Source organism: Barbatula barbatula, assembly GCF_947034865.1.
Source record: "Barbatula barbatula genome assembly, chromosome: 17".
Taxonomy (NCBI): domain Eukaryota; kingdom Metazoa; phylum Chordata; class Actinopteri; order Cypriniformes; family Nemacheilidae; genus Barbatula; species Barbatula barbatula.
In genome coordinates, this window is record NC_136780.1 from 187,227 (window position 1) to 211,632 (window position 24,406).

The window sequence follows — 24,406 nt, forward strand, 5'->3', positions numbered from 1 at the left end:
GCATCTTCAATATAGCAAAGGTTCACTTCCGCTCAAGTCTAATGAAGATGATCTGAACATCACACACACACACGAGCAGACACACAGTCTCTCTCTCTCTATCTAATTAAACATGCTGAAGCACTCAGTGGGAGGGGCCAACTTTGGAAATCTTTAATGTTATTGATCACACAGATGACGCTCTGTTTGATTGACAGCTGCCCTCATCTTTTTCTAAACAAACGTTCCGTCATAGTCATGTTGTTTTTGTGAATACAAAATAATAATTACAAAATAATCTTGCTTTAATAATTATAATAGACCTTCAATGTGAAGATCCAGCTAAAGTCCCAGAATGCAAATGTGCCATTCTCATCTTTTGGGTTCAAGTTCAGGAGTAACAGCAACCCGACTCATTGTCGCCATGACAACAATTATAATCCTCATAATCATGAAGTCACAGCCTGTCTTGTTCCCGAGACACCAATGAGAAGATGAAGATCTCAGAGACGAATGACATCATCTGTCCATCTTTCTCTTGATGTGTGTTTTAGTTCCCTCAGAATGCTGGACTCTGATTGGATGGGTGATGCTGAACAGTGATTGGATGAGTCATTATGTGACGGATCGATGAAATCCTTAAGAGCTTGTTGGAGGAGAGGATGCTGGGAAGAGGTGTCAGTACTGCAGGCTGCTGCTGGTCTTGTGGATTCTCAGTGTTTGGACGCTGGACAAAATCTTCTTCTGATGTCCAGCTAAAGTGACTCCGATCCGCAGAAGATCCCTGTGAAACATCCACAGACGGTTACACCTCTCATACTGCTGCCATGTATTAGTGTGTGAAAGAGGAGGGTCGATGATCAACAAAAATCTCTCACAGTATCAGAGAGAATGCAGTAATGTCTGTCTGACCAACAGTGTCATGAATTCAGGTTTGTTGTCATAGTGACACGCATTTTGTTTAGCTTTGTCACAGACGAGTATTCTTTCTTTATGATAAAAGATAAACGCTGGTGAATGATAGTGGAGGAGCTTAGCGACCCGGTGAGTCCTTGAATTAGTATTAAGCTAGTACAGTAAGTGACAGTCAGTACTCTGTCACAATTATGAAATTAATCTGACGATTAATCGTCTTTTCAATGAATAAAATATAAATACATTAAGAAATGTGACAGTTCAGTAAATAACTAGTAAAATTCCCTAGAGAGTGACCTTAACTGTCTTAACTGAGATATGAGGATGAAGTCGCCTTGCTGTGTAGATGCCGCAAATCTGGAATCACTTTGATAAAACTCATCAACACCAAAAATACAAACCTAACCCTAACTCAAATGATAAGGACACGTCATTCGATCGCAACGGTGAATGTTCGATGCTGCAGAGCACCCTTGTTTTTTTCCAGGATATACAATAATTGTGGTTATCTGAAAGAATTGTTGATGCAACGAATGTCTGACAACAATGTTTCTTGTCCAAATCAGTGAAAGACAACATAAATCAATATAACACACGTCATGTGATGTGTGTGTGTGTGTGTGTGTGACTCACTCAGTACAGACGTGCGATATGAGCTCTATGGAGGTGAATCCAGCCTGCAGGAATCTGTCTTCATATCTCTCCATCTTAATGGCTCTGAGCCAATCAGAGACTGACCTGCACTGAGACAGAGGCGGGAGAGGACGCTGGTCCAGCAGAGGGTTAGACGGCCTGAATGACAGACAGAAAGAGACCGGATATGATGTCACAGTCAATCAGACAGTGAGATGATATAAACTCAGATGCCGCTTGCATAAACAGCCATAGTTTCAAGAAAGTGTCTGTCTAAGAACAGTCTGACCAGCTAAAGTCAGTGAAGAAAGACTGTTGCAAAAAGTAAGTTCAAGGTTGTCATTAGTAAGACCGTCCAAATCACACAGCTTTGTGGAAAAAGTGAGACGCCCAACAATTGAAAACAAAATGGTCGACAGTAGACGCTTAATCCAGTTTTTCATTGCCCAAAATATTTGTAGTTTACAGTCCTGCCAAAACAATTGAACTGAACCAATTTAGATTACAGTGCAAATAATACTAAAGACAAGGATTGGACTACACAACCTGAGAACATTAATAGTGAAAGCAGGGGCACAGTGTGCACAACACACAGAAACATGTCCTGTACATACAAATACATATTATAGAGAAGATCTCTTAACTGGATTCAAAACATCGCACAAAGCATTGCCAGAATTAAATCTGATTGATATATGAATCTTCTACCCACGAAAAATAAAAAAGTACATTATAAAGGTAAATGCATCAGTCTGGTGTAAGAGTCTCTTCTTTACAAGTTTGTGTTCTAATAGTAATAAGTGTTATTGTTTGCATACAAATGAACATAGAGCACAAAAGTAAAAGCTTTGATAAACTGACTTTAATACAGATTTATTATCCATTACAAAATTCCTTCCATTATGAAACAAAAATATATAATGCAATATAATACATAATATAATCATTTAAGGGCATCTATTTATTAATATATGAAAAGTGTCACTTCTTTATGTATTATTTAATATATTGTATATATTATTTTAACTAATATACCACTCTATGTATTTCCAAATCTATTTTAAATGATTTGATATATTATTGATGGTTAATTTAGAGGATGATATATTGTCAGACTTTGCACCCTGAAATTGAACTGTAACATAAAAGTAATTCACTTTAAACTATGCTGCCCGTATGCCAACTGGCAAGAGTTGTGTTCGACTGCGCAGACTACACCAGCGTATCGCAAGAGACATCTGAAAGCATCTGGAGAAGCACATGGATCGGTCTGAGCAGTGCCGCTTCGGGTCAAAAACCCTGTTCATAGGTCCAGATCTCCCACCCATGTTCGCTCGCGGGGTCTCAATGGAAGTTGGTGACAAATGCTTTGCCTAAACGACGGTGCATGCTAACATAAAACGAGTCTGAAAGCCTTGTTTCGGGTTTGTGGGTGTTTCCGTGAGCCGAACCCCCGACAGTGTGCAGATGCTGATGACATCATTAGCCAGCGCTGTTGTGCAAGTTGGTCAGTTTCACGAACTGTCAATGATGTAAACAAAAGATGAAGCAAAAAGTATTTCTCTCCAGTATTTCTTTTTCATTAGTTTCAGTGAATTTTATTGGTCTTTAAAAAACTCCCCTCTTTTTATTGTCCATTTATTCAAATGACTCTGTGTGTGTGATGTGTGGGGTCAGAGGTGAGGGATCCTCACACAGGGAGTTTAAACACAACATTCCATTCCCACAGCAGAGCAGCAGTTTGTGTGTTTTAATTGACAGGTTCATACTATAGGAACACCATAGACAGGTGTCATCTGTGTGTGTGTGGTGTTGGGGCTCATGTACATAATATTAAGCTAAAACCTTTCATCTTTCACACCAAGATAAACACACACACACACTTATATCAGAGAAAAAGAGAGCAATGGAAAGTTCAGGATACAGCAGTAAATGTGATTAACGTTCATTTAGCCTCCCACCCTAAACACTTCCTAACACACACACACGCCGGGCGCAGAGATGGGCAGAACTTTCTTTAAATGTATTTGAAATACGTATTTAATTACTTTTGAGTATTTTGTCATTTGTATTTTCATTAGCAAAAAAAGTTTCATCACCAGGCAGGGGCGACACCATTGCTCTGAACGTGGAGGGGACATTTGTGATACTTAAATATGTAATCAAATTTGAGCTATTGATAATAATTTGAACTAAATGGCTTGTGGTACAGCAAATGCGAGCAGAACACAAAATAAAAATTACATTTATTAAATAGTACAGAACCCTCAGGATTTTGGGTTGGGAATACTAGATTTTTGCTATCTTTCTTTATATTAAAGGGATACTTCACCCAATTCTGTCATCATAGACCCTCAGATTGTTCTGTCTCAATGTCTTTGTTCTGCTGAACACACAGAAAGATATTTGGAAGAATGTCAGATCTCATTTCCCATTTACTGCCATAGTAGGGAAAATAAATACTATTGGAGTAAATGGGAAATGAGATCTGACATTCTTCCAAATATCTTTCTGTGTGTTCAGCAGAACAAAGACATTGAGACAGAACAATCTGAGGGTCAATGATGACAGAATTGGGTGAAGTATCCCTTTAAATTACTGAAAATATTTGAGAAGATAATATTTGAAGGCACATTTAAGTAAACCTTTATTTATTAAAAAATACCTATAAAATGTAGACGTTAATGATGTGCTGTAGAAAAACAGATAGACTCATTGCTTCACATGCATAGGTTCAGAAAATACCATCATATGTTTTCAACCCTTCACAGGCTTCACATTAAGTATCGTATTGACTTTAAAGTTCTTTTAATCACTTATAAAGCCTTAAAGGGTTTAGCCCCTACCTACCTAGCAGAGCTTCTATCACACTACAACCCATCACGCTCTCTAAGATCTCAAAACTCAGGACTTTTGATAACACTGAGAATAACTAAATCTACCAAAGGTGGTCGAGCTTTCTCATACGTAGCCCCTTAACTCTCACGACGCTATTCCAGGATCAGACACACTCGCCCAATTTAAATCTAGATTAAAGACACATCTTTACAGACAAACATTCACTTAATGCTAAATATGATGAATAACCCACCAGGAGAAGCTGACATTAGATATGATTTACTAGAATAATCTTGCTTGTTCTATAAACACATGTACTGTGCTGTTTGACCTTTATTGTACTAAAGTACTAAAGATCAGGTATCATTCACTGAAAGTCATAGGACAAAAAGATTAGCGCAAATAGCTAGAATTGATCTCTCAGCTAAGGAGTGACTTGTGTTGTCTAGTGATGGCGGATTGATGTTATAAGCGCCTTCAGCTGGTTCAAGTAATAAAATACAACATTCTGATTAATTGCGGGAGGATGAGATAAATCAATAATGATGATAATAATAAAATGACATGAAGGACGTGTATGCAAGTGTGTTGCTTAAATCTGGGTGTTTGATGGACTGCTGTTTAGAAAACCTTTCTCTCTTTCTTCTGTGCATCTAACTCCACTGTTACTCTCACACTGATTTCCTGTCATTTGAAAACACAAAAATAAAATGACAAGTTTTCACAGCACTAACTTGTATTTAATTTAAATACATTTTATGAGTAAGTATTTGGAATTTGCAAACTAAATACTTGTTGATGTATTTGTGCCCATCTCTGGTCGGGCGCATGGTCCCATGTCAGGTGGTGTGTGTGATTTGTCATGTTAAAGTGTAAATCATTGTTTTGATAGGCTGCTGTCATAACTGTGGGTGGAGTTAACATCTGAACCCTTCAGAAGCTGTACGTGTAAATGACTGTGAGGTACAGACCCGTCTGTGAGGCGTCCCGTGATCTTGAGGGAGGCGGGGTTACGGATGAGTCTGTCCAGCGCTGAGACGATGGCGCAGAAACGCGGTCGGGACGATCTCTCCTTCTGCCAGCAGTCCAACATGAGCTGATGCAGAGACGCAGGGCATTCTGGGGGAGGAGGCAGCCGATAATCCTGCTCGATAGCATTTATCACCTACACACACAACAAACCCACCTTCATTTAACTGGACAGCAAAAACACATGTTATGATAGTAAGCGTAATAAATAAAATTTCTCAGATATCTGTTGTCATGTTTCTGGTGAGAAGCTACGGTTCACTCAATACACTTCATATACACAGTAATGTGGAAAAAACACATAAACAAGAATAAAATACATATTCTTTCAATTCTGGTTTTGTTATTGCACACACACACACACACACACACACACTTACGTCCTGGTTGCTCATGTCCCAGTATGGTCTCTCTCCGAATGACATCACCTCCCACATGACAATGCCGTAACTCCAGACGTCTGATGCTGATGTGAATTTACGGAAGGCGATGGCTTCTGGAGCTGTCCAGCGGATTGGAATTTTGCCACCCTGAGACACACGCGTGTCATGACAAGAGAAGTGTTTAGGGGTAGAATGAAGATAACATGATGCAAACACACAAATATCTTTATGACTCTAGAAAGACCCCACAGAAACATCTGATGAGATGACGTCTGTGTGTTAGGCATGCACCGATATGTGAGTTTTGTCCGAGAGTGCCAAAACTGGTAACCGATCTACGGTCGATATACAGTATCTAGATATTAAATTCCAGATTCAAACAAGATGCTTTTGTTCCTATAATTCACACATTCATAAAAACTGAATCTACATCATCAATGTTTTGCTAATATCAGTGAAAGATCACGACAGAAAGACAGAACTGTGCTGGATTATAACTGTCAGCGGTGGAAAAGAGGAAACCATTTGTGATTTATCAAATATAATATATCGGCTGATATGGCAGATCATTTATTGTGTGTGTGTGTGTGTGTGTGTTCTCACCAGTGAGCTGGTGTATGTGGGGTCAGATGAGTTCTCTGTCAAGAATCTGGACAGGCCGAAATCAGACACTTTACACACCAGGTTGCTGTTGACCAGAATGTTGCGTGCTGCCAGGTCACGATGAACGAAACTCATCTCTGACAGATATTTCATTCCTGACGCGATCCCACGCAGCATTCCCACTAACTGAATGTTAGTGAACTGACCATCATTTAACTGCAGGCAGAGAGAGAGAGTGATTAATGCCACTGAAGTGTGATGACGCTACAGACAGATGAAGAGATACTGACCCGCAGGAAAGAGTCCAGCGCTCCATTCTCCATGTACTCGGTGAGGATCATGACGGGACAGGAAGCTGTGATCACTCCCTCCAGGTGAATGATGTTGGGATGCTGGAACTGACCCATGATTGACGCCTCAGACAGGAAGTCCCGCCTCTGTTTGTCTGTGTAGCCGCCCTTCAATGTCTTAATGGCCACATAGTTTTCTTTCTTACCAGGAACCTTCAAGCGGCCGCGACACACCTCACCGAACTCACCTGCACGACACACATGCGTGAGAACTGAGTGACATCATGAACGCTATCACATTCACACACAATGCTGTAATATGAGATGTGTGTGTGTGTCTCACGTTACCTGATGAACACACACAGACCTGCAGAGGATCACACAAACTCTCACCTGCACCAATAACCTCCTCGATTTTGACAAACGACACGTCGATCTCTTTGGCGAATTCCCTCACGGCCTCGTTTGGATCCTCGTATGTAAACGGGTCGATGTAAACTTTGATCCCTGTGAAAACAGCAGACAAACATGCAGTCAGATGTAGATCTCATGACTGATTCCAACATCTGCTGAGCTAACAAACACTAGCAGATACAAATAAAGCACAAATATCACTTGATGATAATGAAAATAACAAGCACTCAATCTCAGCATGTATTGATGTTTTTTAGTCTGGAGCAATGCATTGTGGGGTCACTTTCTGTTCTTCTTCAGTCAGAGGAAAGCAGGAGTGCATGAATGATGTTAGGAACAGAGGCACAAACTCACCCTGACCCATCAGAAACTGACTGCTCTTATCTGGATCTGGATCCCTCGTCCTGCTCGAGCGCCTGGATGACAAGACACACAGATGATCGGAGTTGATTTGAGCAGAAATACTGTGTGATGATCTTATTCTGCTGGATAAGAGTGTTTATATTTGATAAGATTACAGAGAAGGTGTGTGTGTGTGTTTTGTTTGACAGAATTCCTGTCTCATGACTCGTGCAAGTTTCTGTTGTGTGAGGAGACCCTGCAGCTGTCTCTCTGTATCTCTCTCTCTTATGTCTCGTGTGCTTTTAAGATGAAACAAGACTTCAGTAGTGTCATTTAGTGTGTGTGTGTGTGTGCCTGTGCGTGTGTGTATGGGGGGACGATAATCCAGCAACAACAAAACCTCATTTTCACAAATCCAAAGACTTAAATAAAGTTCGATAGGTTCTGTAGGGATGATCATCATTATTATTACTAACAAATACAAACTTTCCATGAGAAACAAAATTTATACGACACAAACAATGTGATTTATAAATATAAACTTTAGTTCACTTAGTGAATATCTGTACGGTAAAGATTACTCGCTGCTCATCTGAATACTGCGTGTTATTCGTTTTAGAGTTGTTATCTGGAAATAACATACCATGGAAAGTCACGACTGACCAATCAGAGTCAAGTATTCCAGTGAGCCACATCATAGAGCTAGATGAATGTGTGCGTGTGTGCGCATGTGCTCCAGGGGTCAGATTCATTGTTCCAGTAGAAGTCTGTATGGAGACAACACTGGGTGGACACATCCTGTTCCCGTCACACACTCACACTCTATGTCTCTCTCTGCAGTGAATCTGCTCAACATGTAGTTTTCTAATTATGAAGATTGAGCCGATCTTTCAGCAGCTTGACTGTGCCATTGTTTAGTGCTCATATCATGTCTGCTTCATCGATTAAAATCTTGAACAATAGAGACCTGTTACAAACATCACACCATGTGTGTCTGAGCTGCTGAGTACTGTACAACAACAACACTGCATTGTGGGTATTGTGACTCCTCATTAATACATCATCACATTCAATCATGTTCTTCACCTTACCTGAAACAAAACACAGCAACTATCACCACGGCAACAAGAACCAGCAGTCCCACAGCAACCAGCACACCAGTGAGCAGCAGATGAGACGGAGAGCCCTCGACTGATACAGAGATGAGACATGTTATTGCTGATAGACGGCATGTGTGTATCGATGTGTGTGTGTGTGTGTGTGTGTGTGTGTACCATCAGGAAGCGTGCTGATTGTGGTGAAGGGACTGAAGTGGCCGAATCCCGCGGCTGTCCGAGCTCTGACCTGCACCTGATACTGCGACGCACGAGCCAGATCGTTCAGCACCACAGAGTTACTCCTGCTGCTGACATACTGCCAGCCTTCATCCTGACCCTAAACACAGCAGGTCAAAGGTCAGGAACATACAAAACACAACATGTTTGTCTTTGTGTTTCTTTGTGTACCTTTAAACTGTATCTCAGCTGATACTCCAGAACACCGTGATGAGTCTGTGAGGGAGACGCCCAGCTGAGGGACACGCTTGTCTCAGACGCTTTAGTCCTTTTGATGCCTGACACAGGCACAGCCACTACACACACACACAGAGACATGAAACGGTCTATAACGCATCAGCATGACGTGTTTACGTCGAGCAGTTGAACAGCCTCTCACCGTCTCTGCTGGTGGTGATGTTAACTGCAGTGGAGGCAGAGCTCACGTGACCGACGGCGCTCACCCCGTTCTGAGCGAGGACCGTGAGCATGTAGGTGGTGTGTGGGAGGAGCCCGCGGATCACCACCCGCCGCCCGCTGATGCCCACCTGCGCTGGTCTGTAAGTGACGCCATCTGCACACGGAACACAGGACGACCCTCTGCAGCGCTCGCACTCGATGCTGTAAGTGAGATCAGAGCGACCGCCGCGGTCCAGAGGTTCAGACCACTCCAAAGTCACCACCGTATCATTGACCTGAGCGATGATGCTGAGCGCCGCAGACGGAGGTCCTGTACAAACACACGCACCCACACACGGTCAAATTCATGAGTGTGTAAGTGAGAGAGTGTGAATGTATGCGTACGCGTGTATGTGTGAGTGTCTGTCTATGTGCGTGTTTGTATGTGTGCATGTGTGAGTGTATAAGCGTGTTTGTATGTGTGCGTGTGTATGCGTGTTTGTATGTGTGCGTATATATGTGTGAGTGTATAAGCGTGTTTGTATGTCTGCTTGTGTATGCGTGTTTGTATGCGTACGCGTGTATGTGTGAGTGTCTGTCTATGTGCGTGTTTGTATGTGTGCGTGTGTATGCGTGTTTGTGTGTGCGTATATATGTGTGAGTGTATAAACGTGTTTGTATGTGTGCGTGTGTATGCGTGTTTGTATGTGTGCTTGTGTATGCGTGTTTGTATGTGTGCGTATATATGTGTGAGTGTATAAGCGTGTTTGTATGTCTGCTTGTGTATGCGTGTTTGTATGTGTGCGTGTGTATGCGTGTTTGTATGTGTGCGTGCGTATGCGTGTTTGTATGTGTGTGTGTGTATGCGTGTTTGTATGTGTGCGTATATATGTGTGAGTGTATAAGCGTGTTTGTATGTGTGCGTGCGTATGCGTGTTTGTATGTGTGCTTGTGTATGTGTGTTTGTATGTGTGCATATATATGTGTGAGTGTATAAGCGTGTTTGTATGTGTGCGTGTGTATGCGTGTTTGTATGTGTGCGTGTGTATGCGTGTTTGTATGTGTGCATGTGTGAGTGTATAAGCGTGTTTGTATGTGTGCGTGTGTATGCGTGTTTGTATGTGTGCGTATATATGTGTGAGTGTATAAGCGTGTTTGTATGTGTGCGTGTGTATGCGTGTTTGTATGTGTGCGTGTGTATGCGTGTTTGTATGTGTGCGTATATATGTGTGAGTGTATAAGCGTGTTTGTATGTGTGCGTGTGTATGCGTGTTTGTATGCGTGTTTGTATGTGTGCTTGTGTATGCGTGTTTGTAGGTGTGCGTGTGTATGCGTGTTTGTATGTGTGCTTGTGTATGCGTGTTTGTATGTGTGCGTATATATGTGTGAGTGTATAAGCGTGTTTGTATGTGTGCGTGTGTATGCGTGTTTGTATGCGTGTTTGTATGTGTGCTTGTGTATGCGTGTTTGTAGGTGTGCGTGTGTATGCGTGTTTGTATGTGTGCTTGTGTATGCGTGTTTGTATGTGTGCGTATATATGTGTGAGTGTATAAGCGTGTTTGTATGTGTGCGTGCGTATGCGTGTTTGTATGCGTGTTTGTATGTGTGCGTGCGTATGCGTGTTTGTATGCGTGTTTGTATGTGTGCTTGTGTATGCGTGTTTGTAGGTGTGCTTGTGTATGCGTGTTTGTATGTGTGCGTGTATATGGGTGAGTGTATAAGCGTGTTTGTATGTGTGCTTGTATATGTGTGAGTGTATAAGCATGTTTGTATGTGTGCTTGTGTATGCGTGTTTGTATGTGTGAGTGTATAAGTGTGTTTTGTATGTGTGCGTGTGTATGCGTGCGTGTATATGTGTGAGTGTATAAGCGTGTTTGTATGTGTGCGTGTATATGTGTGAGTGTATGTGTGCTTGTGTATGCGTGTTTGTATGTGTGCGTGTATATGTGTGAGTGTATAAGCGTGTTTGTATGTGTGCTTGTATATGTGTGAGTGTATAAGCATGTTTGTATGTGTGCTTGTGTATGCGTGTTTGTATGTGTGAGTGTATAAGTGTGTTTTGTATGTGTGCGTGTGTATGCGTGTTTGTATGTGTGCGTGTATATGTGTGAGTGTATAAGCGTGTTTTGTATGTGTGCGTGTGTATGCGTGTTTGTATGTGTGCGTGTATATGTGTGAGTGTATAAGCGTGTTTGTATGTGTCCGTGTATATGTGTGAGTGTATAAGCGTGTTTTGTATGTGTGCGTGTGTATGTGTGAGTGTATAAGCGTGTTTTGTATGTGTGCGTGTATATGTGTGAGTGTATGTGTGCTTGTGTATGCGTGTTTGTATGTGTGCGTGTATATGTGTGAGTGTATAAGCGTGTTTTGTATGTGTGCGTGTGTATGTGTGAGTGTATAAGCGTGTTTTGTATGTGTGCGTGTATATGTGTGAGTGTATGTGTGCTTGTGTATGCGTGTTTGTATGTGTGCGTGTATATGTGTGAGTGTATAAGCGTGTTTTGTATGTGTGCGTGTGTATGCGTGTTTGTATGTGTGCGTGTATATGTGTGAGTGTATAAGCGTGTTTGTATGTGTCCGTGTATATGTGTGAGTGTATAAGCGTGTTTTGTATGTGTGCGTGTGTATGTGTGAGTGTATAAGCGTGTTTTGTATGTGTGCGTGTATATGTGTGAGTGTATAAGCGTGTTTGTATGTGTGCGTGTATATGTGTGAGTGTATAAGCGTGTTTTGTATGTGTGCGTGTATATGTGTGAGTGTATAAGCGTGTTTTGTATGTGTGCGTGTATATGTGTGAGTGTATAAGCGTGTTTTGTATGTGTGCGTGTGTATGTGTGAGTGTATAAGCGTGTTTTGTATGTGTGCGTGTGTATGTGTGAGTGTATAAGCGTGTTTTGTATGTGTGCGTGTATATGTGTGAGTGTATAAGCGTGTTTGTATGTGTGCGTGTATATGTGTGAGTGTATAAGCGTGTTTTGTATGTGTGCGTGTATATGTGTGAGTGTATAAGCGTGTTTTGTATGTGTGCGTGTATATGTGTGAGTGTATAAGCGTGTTTGTATGTGTGCGTGTATATGTGTGAGTGTATAAGCGTGTTTTGTATGTGTGCGTGTATATGTGTGAGTGTATAAGCGTGTTTTGTATGTGTGCGTGTATATGTGTGCGTGTATATGTGTGAGTGTATAAGCGTGTTTTGTATGTGTGCGTGTATATGTGTGCGTGTATATGTGTGAGTGTATAAGCGTGTTTTGTATGTGTGCGTGTATATGTGTGAGTGTATAAGCGTGTTTTGTATGTGTGCGTGTATATGTGTGCGTGTATATGTGTGAGTGTATAAGCGTGTTTTGTATGTGTGCGTGTATATGTGTGAGTGTATAAGCGTGTTTTGTATGTGTGCGTGTATATGTGTGAGTGTATAAGTGTGTTTTGTATGTGTGCGTGTATATGTGTGCGTGTATATGTGTGAGTGTATAAGCGTGTTTTGTATGTGTGCGTGTATATGTGTGAGTTTATAAGCGTGTTTTGTATGTGTGCGTGTATATGTGTGCGTGTATATGTGTGAGTGTATAAGCGTGTTTTGTATGTGTGCATGTATATGTGTGAGTGTATAAGTGTGTTTTGTATGTGTGCGTGTATATGTGTGCGTGTATATGTGTGAGTGTATAAGCGTGTTTTGTATGTGTGCGTGTATATGTGTGAGTGTATAAGTGTGTTTTGTATGTGTGCGTGTATATGTGTGCGTGTATATGTGTGAGTGTATAAGCGTGTTTTGTATGTGTGCGTGTATATGTGTGAGTGTATAAGCGTGTTTTGTATGTGTGCATGTATATGTGTGAGTGTATAAGTGTGTTTTGTATGTGTGCGTGTATATGTGTGCGTGTATATGTGTGAGTGTATAAGCGTGTTTTGTATGTGTGCGTGTATATGTGTGAGTGTATAAGCGTGTTTTGTATGTGTGCGTGTATATGTGTGCGTGTATATGTGTGAGTGTATAAGCGTGTTTTGTATGTGTGCGTGTATATGTGTGAGTGTATAAGTGTGTTTTGTATGTGTGCGTGTATATGTGTGCGTGTATATGTGTGAGTGTATAAGTGTGTTTTGTATGTGTGCGTGTATATGTGTGCGTGTATATGTGTGAGTGTATAAGCGTGTTTTGTATGTGTGCGTGTATATGTGTGCGTGTATATGTGTGAGTGTATAAGCGTGTTTTGTATGTGTGCGTGTATATGTGTGCGTGTATATGTGTGAGTGTATAACCATGTTTGTAAGTGTGAGTGTGTCTCACTGGAGCAGGCTGTATCAGGGAGATCATTGGTTGCTCTGTAGAATCCTGGACGACACAGACACACACTGGAACCCAGTGAGTGTGTGTTGCTGTTCTCTGGACACACACGACACAAACCTCCGCCGACAGAAACTTTATACTGACCCGATCCACACGCTGCACACAGACACACAGCAGAATACACACTGAATCAAACACACACACATATGTCCTTCATTTACATTTACTACACACTGACTGATATGACACACACACACAGTTCTCATCACTAACAATATTTACCATGATATATCATCTGATAACACTGTCAGATTGAAGAGCAATGACAGAAGAAAACAAGAGGGTTCAATCATCTCATTTAACATAATGTAAGCTTTTAAATGTGCAAACATGTTTTATCTGACATGTCATGCAGCCCTGTAGTGTGACATCATCACATCACTGAACATCTGTAGAAGATCAGCAAACAAAATTTGAAGATGTCCATGAGAAAATAGAAGACGTAAACATGTAGCAAACCTGGAAGAGTTCAATACAAGGCTGTCAGATCAAACTAGACGTAATGTGATCGGGTCTGAAGTCTGAGTAACACTGGAAAGACTTCATGCTGTGTTTGAGCTACTGCGACATGTTCAATCAGTGCAAATATTCAAAGCTGTGTCGAATGAAGTCAAACTTTGAAAGAGAAACCAATCAAATCCATTTTCAAACAGATCTGCGGAAAACATCTACAGCATCTATTGTGTATGTGTGTAAAGTGACAGAAATGTATAAAAAATGTAAATCACTCAAGCGAAGACAGGAAGTCTGAGATTGAGATGAGATTGAGTGATGTTTATAAGAAACAAAAAACAACCCAGAGAGCTCAGCACAATACTTAACACACACTTTAAATAAATACAACATGTGCACAAAACACTGCTGCAAAACAAACCTTCATCCCAAACACACCAGTGTGTGTGTGTGTGTGTGTTAGTGTGTGTCTGTGTGTGTGTGTGTGTGTGTGTATGTGGTTGGTTAAACACACTTAATGTGGTCTCAGGGCCCCAGTGACCTGCCTGTTGTACTCAAATAATAGAGTCAGACGGGGCGTAACACACACGCACACACACACACACACACACACACACACACACACACACACACACACACACACACACAAAGGGAAGGCCAATACAAAGAGTAATTAGTACAAACAACTTCAGCCACCTGCTGCAGTCTGTGTGTGTGTGTGTGTGTGTGTGTGTGTTGCTCTAACCCAAATATGTGTCAAAAATCAGTCAAAGCTTTCTATTACTGACATCATCAAACCTGAAATGATTTATAACTAAAGTTAATATTGTGATATTGTCTATAACAGTGTTTGTGTATGTATATTAACAACAAAGAAATGGGAGAAAACCTGAACAAAAGATGGAAGACAAAAAAGAGAGAGACTGATACTGTTAAGACTGTGTGCATGTAAGTCAGCTCACATTACCCATAATCCTCAGCAACACCCCAGAGACCCATTCCTACTCATTAAAAGAGCATTTCATCAACCTTTATTAAACAAACATCAACTCTCTCTCTCACACGCGTGCAGTAGAGCTTCTGTGAACAGTATAAACACATCTGGTGTACATTGAGAACAGTGACACACACGCTCATGTTGAAATCACATCCAGACTGATGACTTTCCTCATTAGAGAAAGACACACACACACATACCGAGAGAACTTGCACTTTAAGTTCCACTACATACTATTTTATTACTATTAGTATCATCTTTTTTCGTTTGTTATTTGTCCTCAGCCCAGCTGTAAATGCTTTGGCAATACAAATGTACATTTTGTGATGCTAATACAGAGACACGCACACGAAGAGAAATGGGTATTAATATTATTAACGTGTAAATAATTAGAATTCTCAAACTTAGTAAACGTGTTGACACATGTGAGTAAGTTAATCTATTCAGTGCTATTCCTCTTATTTTACCGGGTGGGGGGGGTCTGAAGTGAATGATTGACTCACCTCTGCAGCGATCAGAGTCCACCGGCTCGTACCCTGGTTTACACGCACACGACGATGACGGAGGACCCACCCACTGTCCGTCCTCCCCACAGAACATGGTGGGTGGGTGTGGATTCTGTCCTGTGGAGACGGAGTTCGCCACACACACGCCCTCGGCCTGCTGCACCAGCGAATGAGGGAGCGTTTCAGGGAAGGAGGAAAAGGCACGGGTGACGGCAGGGCATTTTTTTAAGAACACCCTGATGGACAGAAGGGCCATACACGCCCCCTGAGCCTGGAAAGCCAAATAAAAGCCCTTCTTGGACAGAGGGCCCACGCGCACAGTCTTTACGTTGGACTTCCTCTCTCCTCCACGCCGCAACAGGAAGTCGGCCGCAACGGTATCCACCTGCAGCACCAGAGAACCCTGTTAGTCACACAGCAACACTGTATCTCGCTGCATTTCTGCAGTAATCTCTCCGGTTCAGACACATGTATCACTACGGCTCAAGTGCTTTTGAAGCATCGGCCGACTTACAGTTTAGCACACAAGTGAGTGTGCGCATGTTAGCGTACCTTACTGTAGGGGTTTTCCATCCACGCAGGGTGTGTAGGGGTGGCGTTGTCCTCGTCACTCTGGTAGTAAAAAAAGTTAAATGTCTCTTTGCATGAGCGGTAGCTGGACGGCATGGCAGAACATTCCATCATGGTGAAACGGATCTCCACGTAGACCTGAGACGCCCCGCGGCGCGGGATAAATCTCGTCCTGAGCCAGTGACTCACTGAAACGTCTGTTGGACAAATCTGAACGGTGCGGACGCTGTTTCCCTCTTCATCCAAACCGCTCATCTCCTCCCACTAACACAACGACAGGACACACGTTCTCACACATTCTGAACCGCCCAAAATCATTTCAACCTTGTTTATATCCTTCATGGCCCTAAAACTCGATCACAGTATTTTGTAATTATAAAACTTCAAAAGGTTGTGGTAAAGAAAGAATGAAATGAACTAAAACTCCATATAGACATCATGTCATATCTAAAGTGTATATAGTCTATAGGTGGGTGTAAATAATAGCATCACGCTGTCAATCACTCTCTCCTGAACTGTGTGAACCTTCCCTTCTCACAGAAACATATACTGTATCTGTCTATGACTCGCGCTACAGAAATCATATTAAATTGTGCAATGTGCACGCTTAACATCTTAGGAATGTTTAAATAAAGACTTTTAGCCAAACTAAAGGTCTCTGCACACACAAATGTTCTTATCATTTCTTTCATATTTGGCGCTCGTTTGTACGGTGTCTCTGAATTGTCAAAAGACGCCTCTCAAAATGTTTGCTATGGATCGAAAAATGCAGAAAATCAAACTCAGTATGGTTTTTTTATGAGGGACTCATAATATGAAAGGCAGTGTGTAAATGTGATTGACATTGTATTTATATCGCTGAAAGACTAATTCCTATGGTGGGGAGAATTTCAGTATATCACAAACGATATAATAAGGCCATCCCTAATGTACATGATCCTGATCTCATTGTGAGCCTTTATCAATTCAAAGAGATTTACTGATGTCACGGAAGTTCTCTCAGTTTTCAACCGCTCATTACATTGAGAACAACTCTTCATTCAGAAAATGAATGTTAGACAGTTTTCTGTTTCTCTTGTTTAATTTTCATTAAGGAAATGAAGTTTAAAAAGCATTGAGATGTGTGTGTGTGTTACCTCAGGGTCAGTGCTGGGATAAACCGTCCATCTCAGATCAGATGTTTCTAGCTTAGTGTTCATCAGCACCTCTGACAGACAAACATACAGAGAGAATGAACAGACTTCATGAATTTATGAGGAGGTTTCATTGTAAATATCCAAACAGACGTCTGGTTTCAAAACCCTAATTCTGAAAAAACAGACCTCTGCCAATTAAAACCCAATGAACCAACAGAAAACACACACACACACACACACACACACACACAGCTACGGTCATTTCCTGTTCCATTCTGCTGAAAAAGGATTTCATTGTCATAAAGATCTGACTGCAGGATCACAGAGAACAAACCCGACAGTAAATGTTCAAACACACACACACACACACACTTTCATCTGTCAACCTTTTACACTTCAAAACAACACTGTCCATGTAATAACTTTACAGAAAGAATAGGAAGAGCATGGGAGGAGAGGAAACATCCATCTATTCTGTCTGTCTCCTCTATTGTCTTCAGTGAAAACACAATCATACCCAAGAGAGAGTTCAGAGCCAAAAAAGTCATCGAGTGACATTTCCATTTATTTAACACACACACACACACACACACACACACACACACACACACACACACACACACACACACACACACACACACACACACACACACACACTCACACACACACTGAAGGTCTGGCAGCATTCCTGCTCATTCCTGAGTGTCCATAGAGCGGAACAGCAAAATTACAGCTCACGCTGGACACACACACACACACACACACACACAGAGACACACACACACCTCTAATCAACTCGTCACTGATTACAGAGTGAGAGACACAGAATGCGTTAGAGAGAGAGAGAGAGAGAGAGAGAAGTCAAAGAAGCAGCAGCTGTATGTGTGTGTGTGTGTGTGTATGCGATGCATGACATCATAATATCTCTCTTAAATTGGAGAATTTCCTCACAAGTGCTCAGAGTCATTGGCTTTCAGGATCTTATACAGCGTCTGATTGGGCAGAATCTAACGGGGTATTTGATTGGAACACAGCCTCCTATTCCAAGCCAGAGTCTCTAATAATAACCCCAACAAACTTTCCAAAGAGAAAGAACTGCAAACGTCCATTCATACGCATGTGTCCATATCAGGTTTAATCATTGATCGGGAATATGCTGTTTAATTGTGATTTTAGAAATATCTGCCTTCCATCATTCAAAGAGTTAAGGGCTGTTGACAAGCTATGATGTAAATAGCTGCCCAGAGTCATTGCAAACATGGCCGCCGTGTGGCACGACCTCCGTAAACGGATTTTGACGTCACTAGTTTGATTCATTGATTCAAGCATACATGGGACATTTTCAACTTTTAAGGAAACGTGTCTCTGAACGTGGAATCAGGGTCCAAAACTAACTGGCACTTCAGGAGACACAGACTAGTTTTAAAAAATGAGTCATCTTTAAAAAACATGATCTGAGGCACAGTGTGAATGCTAAGAGCTTCACTTTTTAATCCACCTAAACTGTTCTGAGTTCAGCTCTTTTGAAGAACACTCCCTTAAAGAGAGAATCATGAGGGGGTCAAGGGTCATATTACATGCTAATCCCTCTATTTATGTCGGTCTCTCTGCTGAGAAAAATCTGCTTAACAGGATTTGTGAACATCAAGACCTCACACACACACACACACACTGCAGTAATTATCCAAAATCTCAGTCACAAAAAAATAAACACACACACGACAACAGAGATCTTGACACACGCACGATGGGTAGTAATACGCTACATTTACATTGTTACATTTACTTCGGAAAAAATTTACTATTAAAGTGGCTGTTTATTCTTTCTTGAGTATAATTCTAATAGAAAATCTGTACTTTCACTGCGTGACGCTCCTTCGTTCCTTTATTTTACAATATGAATTATAAAATGTGTCGTTTATTTAAAGGTTGTCACCTCTTTCTACTGGGGTATTCCCGAGTTATTGATTCTTTTGAGTCGATTCTTCTGAAAGCATTAATTGAACAATGGACAAAACCGTCTTAATACGTTCACGAATCAGTTCAACTGATTTGTTCAGTTTGCAACACGATCTGAAGCGGCGGATTACTCACTCCCTGTAGCGCGAAACTTAAGAACATGCAGAACACAAAGAGCGTTGGATGAAGTGGATATTAATCTATTATCTATCAAACCGAAACTGTGAATGCGTCATATTGTTTGCCAGCAATGATAAATGCCGCCATATGCGCGCACCCGCACAACCTGTTCGTAAGACACAGCAACATGCTCGAGACCTGCTGTTAGCCACAGAGACGTGGGCTTGACTTTAGATTGACATGCCCAGTTGCATAAACTTAGCCGCTAAAATAAGACAATTAGTTTGGACTAATCAGTATTAGGGCTGTGCAAAATTATCGATACAGCTAACTATTGCGATAAATTTTTTCACGATAGTGTATCGATAGTCCAACCTATAGTATCGATACCTTAAATAAATCATGTTTTGAATGGATTCAAAATGACGTTTCATCGCATAACCATTTTTTCCGTTCCTGTTGATGTCGCTGTGATTCGCTGTCATATGGACAATGTCTCAAAAGTAAGCGGGTGCGAGAAAGCAAATGGCGTAAAGTAGATTCATTCATATAAAATCACCAACAAGCTTCCGTATATCTTAGCTCGTGCAAAGAAAATAACAGAGTCGGTGGTGTATTTTATTTGTAAGGATTTGCGACAGTGTGGTTGAAACCCCTGCTTCGGGCATATGGTGAACACTAGCTGTGTTATGTGATTCCGATTCGCAGGCACATAACAGACGTAGAAGTACCCGGGATTTACGAAGAGGTAAAAAAATCCCTTAGCTCGGTAGAGCGAGTGACCCTGACTTGCAATGCATCGTATGTTAGGATTACATCACAACCACAGACACGCGCAATGCATGAGACGAGCCATACTGGCATAAACATTGCGGAGTTACTGAAAACTGCACTGGTGGAGTGGGATATAAAAGAGAGTCATACTGACAATTTCAGTTTTATGAATAGATTTTAATGTACTTTGTTTTTTATTAACAACATTCTGAAAAAAATAAGTTTTTTGTGGCATTTGCATTTAAATGTTTAATGACTAAATATGCACTTTAAACATTATATGTTCGCTGTTCAGTAACACTGTGTAAGCAAGATGACAAATACCTCTTATAAATAGCTTTGTTAATAAAATTGAATGGAATCTTTTGTGTGTGCAGAGTTATCACTATAATGTGATGAACATACCAGAATACCATAGATTGTACACACCATCATGTATTTTTAGCTCACTCTTAATTTGTATTTATTTAAAACAAATTATTGCGATATATCGAACGTTTGTATCGTATCGAATGTATTGTGATGTATTGTATCGGGACCCATCTATCGTGATATGTATCGTATCGTGAGGCCCTTGCCAATACACAGCCCTACTCAGTATTTCTTTTCATATTTCAATAAGCCAAATCTACCTTTTTATGTAACTGAGATGAGACCAAAAAAATAGATGACTAACTTTATGCAACCCGCCCATGGTCTATTATTCTAAATAAGTTGTGTAAACTACATTGACGGAACTAGATGAAATTGACAGAAATGCTCATCTATTTTGTAGTCCCTGTGTGTATATTGAAAGATATCTGCTTATTATAATAAAAAAAAATATTGCTTAGGAGTATATAATCAAGGGCTGATGTTCCGATTCGATCCGGATTCACAAGTGCACGATTCGATTCGCGTCAATATATATAGATTTAATACAGATGAACCCTAATCTATAGATAGTTAAAAAAAGATCAGTAAATAACAAATTACAATGGTGAATTAAGGAATGAAATGAAGAGCGACAAACCTGTATATTAAACTTTAAACACACTAGTGTATTTTGAAACAGATCAGGTAATTTTACATTTTAGATACAGTAAAACAAACAAAATTAAGCACAAAATAAGCTGTAAAAAGGGGCTGCAATCATATGAACCTCTGTCTTTTATGTGAAGCTGATGTTTAATTCGACGACACACCTGCATCCGCCATGTTAATGAAGCAACGATTGAACGATATGCTCCCTGTTGTGACATCCACTCGATGTAAAAAGAAAAGTGATATCTAGTGGATAGTATTAGCAATAACATTCACGTTAATAAAATGTTCAATGCATGCGGAAATAGGAAAGAAAAAAATCGACCGCATTTAAAAAATCAATTAATCGATTTTTTTCGCCCAGCCCTAATATAATCAGATACGTAACTAGCAACTTGAGTAGTTATTTCATTGCCTACTTTTTTACTTTTAATCAAGTCACTTTTAAATAATGACTTTTACTAGGGTAACTATGTCTCTAGTTACTTGTACTTAGTAAAGATTTTGGCTTCTCTACCCGCCCCTCTGCGCACTCTCTGTCTCTCGCATTAACTGCGATTTGAAAGTCAAATCTCCTCCGGTTTGCATCCATGTGTGGAGAAACCACAGCACACGGAGAGCTGGAGAGTGTTTTATGGTAAATCTCTTTAGTTGACCATATTGAAGGTCTTAAGTTCCTTTCAGCGATGCTTTCCAAACACAGCTTGTGTTATTGAGAGCTCTAAGCTTCTTCGGCTGCTCTTTTGTTTCTCAACAATGAGCTTCAGCTGTGTGTCCATCCCACCAGATTAACTAGTCTCGCACAGCTGGTTAACTTTACCAGCACACCGGCCGGCGTGGAGGAGGACGACGTGAGCTCACGAGATGAGTTTTCCACACATCGCAGCGCAGACCTTCTTCCCACTTCCAACTCTTCCTTTGACTTTCGTCCATTTTACCTTCTTTTCCAGACCCCTGTCCCATCCCGTCTCACCCCGATGAAACATTACTAACAAAGGTTTCTGCAGTGATCTCTTGTCATCTGTCTCCCTGCTGGACGTGTCCACTTTATTTGTTCAGCGTCAGATATTGTTGATCTTACAGGGAGCAAATGAAAGTCTTCACATTCGTGGTGACATACAGAAAAACACAATCATGCTGGTCCTGAACTGAGCTCTGTGACATTACTGAACGCTTATAATCTAAACTGAAATGTCAACGATGGCCTCACAACTGTACAAATGATGGGTAAAGTAAACAGTTGTGCTGATGTCGATCATTCAGAGGAACATGTGTAATCAAGTTCAAGCCTGAATGTATTAGTTCTGTTTCTGGATGATTCCTCTGTGGGAATCCAGGTGTCCCGAAGAGCCATGAAATGTGGAACCAATCCACTGACACCCATCAGACAAGACAAAACACACACTCTCACACACACACAAACTAACGCCACACACGGGCACACACACACCAACTAACGCACACACACACACACACATTAACACTAACACACACGCACGCTCAGGTAACCTGAAATACTGAGTAAATGATCACAAACGTCTGTGATGGACGGCCGTGTGTGTTTGTGTGTTTGTAGGTTGTGTTGAAGTAAAGCACTCTGATACTGACTGAACAGAACTGGGCCTTTCTGTTAGAAGACTGAAAGAGATTTTCTATACATTATCTGATCTTCCAGAACCCAGTTTTACATTTGACTTTCCTCTTTTCACAGCTACATAAGCCAAACACAATCAATATCAGTTTATAAATGAAAAACACATTTCCAAATGAAAGTGTGTCACTGAATTAAACAATAATAAATGTTTTACAAAACTGTCAAACAATGACATTTACATTTCTATGACTTTTCATCAGAATTATTTTATGACTTCTGTTTCAAACTAGGGATGCACGGTAACTGATCGGTCATATCAGTATATCAGAAGGCCAATAAATGGTCATTTTTAATGGCTGATATCTTATATTTGATCAATCATAAATGATTCCTCTGGTTAAACTTCTTCAGCTCACAGTTATAATCCAGCACAGTTCTGTCTTTCTGTCGTGATCTTTCACTGATATTAGCAAAACATTGATGATGTAGATTCAGTTTTTATGAATGTGTGAATTATAGGAACAAAAGAATATTGTTTGAATCTGAAAGCTTTCTGTCTTGAGACCTGTGAGACTCGTGGATATTAAAAACACTTTAGTTTCCCGAGTTGCTCTGGATCAACATACATCATTTGTTTATAAATAAGACATAAAGTGTGAATGTTAAAGAATCATTAACTAGTTTGGTGCATGATTTCAGGGGTAAAAGAGAACGAATGGTTTCCTTGTTTTCTCCAGTCAGTGTTTTCATATAAGAACAGTTATGAATATAATATCTAGATACTGTATATCGGTTATCAGCTTCCAATGTTAAAGAATGATCGATTATCAAAACTCACATATCTCTGCATCCCTAGATTAAATAACATGAAGTATTTCAATGTTCCGTTGTTTCATTTGCTGTTTACGTAATCAAAATATAAAGCAAAACGGATATTCGTGACACACGAACGTACATAAATAATGTTATTTGAAAATCTGACCTTCTTCTGCTGTGATCGGTCCAGTCAACACGAACCAGAAGACAGAAATGATCCAGCACACATGATCCATCTCATCAGATTCAGATCAGACGAATAAATAATCATTCAAATCCCCACAATCCGATAAAGAGCCAATTGAATTGTTCTTTCCCAAACGTTTTGTCCACACATCCACCTCATGCAGAAACTTCGTAAACTAGCGTGTGTTGTGTTTGCTGTGTGTTTCACGCATATTCAAATACAGTTAAATATATGTTTCAAATCCGATCAGATTCGGGTTCATTTAATGTTGAATGCGGAGTGAAACTCAATCCTGTGCTGTGCGCGTCCGTGTGCCTGCGCGTCTCTAACGTTAATCCAAAGTAAATAAACACAAGTTCACGTGTAATTCATCTGTTTAGATCCAGTTACGGTCCGATCGTTGCTGTGTTTTCATGTGAAGTAGAAAAGCGTCGCTCGGAAAAAATAACGCAAAGTTTCACTCGACGAAACTTTACCTCACGACTGAGCGCGAGACACAGAACTAGATGTGAGTGAGGCCGAAATCCCGCCCACATACCAAACACCCTCCGTTCATTGGTCCGTCCGTGTGTCAGCACAGGAGGTAATATGAGCGCGCGCTGTGAAGAGTTCCAACTCGAAGCGACAAATAAAAGTTTAATGTCAAAAAACGATTAATACGACACGTTACTTATAAACACTCACAGCTTATAATTATATATAAATATATTATAACTAGTGATGCACCGTAACATAATTATACGTTATTGTTTTATAAACTATATAGCTTACTGTAATGTTATCCACCT

At 40.7% G+C, this 24,406-nt stretch overlaps 1 protein-coding gene across 2 annotated transcripts; it reads right to left on the reverse strand.

Annotated features, from left to right (window-relative positions):
- Positions 1 to 129: 129 nt before the first annotated feature.
- ephb4b (eph receptor B4b) lies at positions 130 to 24,180 on the reverse strand. 2 transcript variants are annotated; one of them, XM_079478924.1, is made up of 17 exons: positions 23,598 to 24,180; positions 17,146 to 17,216; positions 15,992 to 16,273; positions 15,437 to 15,824; positions 13,424 to 13,579; positions 9,140 to 9,469; positions 8,932 to 9,056; positions 8,701 to 8,860; positions 8,518 to 8,617; positions 7,439 to 7,500; positions 7,064 to 7,177; positions 6,671 to 6,918; positions 6,381 to 6,596; positions 5,775 to 5,924; positions 5,337 to 5,530; positions 1,528 to 1,686; positions 130 to 763 (listed from the first exon to the last, which is right to left on the reverse strand). In XM_079478924.1, exons 1-17 carry the CDS (start codon positions 23,665 to 23,667, stop codon positions 658 to 660), a joined length of 2,931 nt encoding a protein of 976 aa, XP_079335050.1. In that variant the 5' UTR covers positions 23,668 to 24,180; the 3' UTR covers positions 130 to 657. The 2 variants fall into 2 exon arrangements, with proteins under 2 accessions (XP_079335050.1, XP_079335051.1); XM_079478925.1 differs by lacking the exons at positions 130 to 763; positions 1,528 to 1,686 and adding an exon at positions 2,911 to 3,048 and having other exon boundaries at positions 23,598 to 24,132.
- Between the last annotated feature and the right edge of the window lie 226 nt (positions 24,181 to 24,406).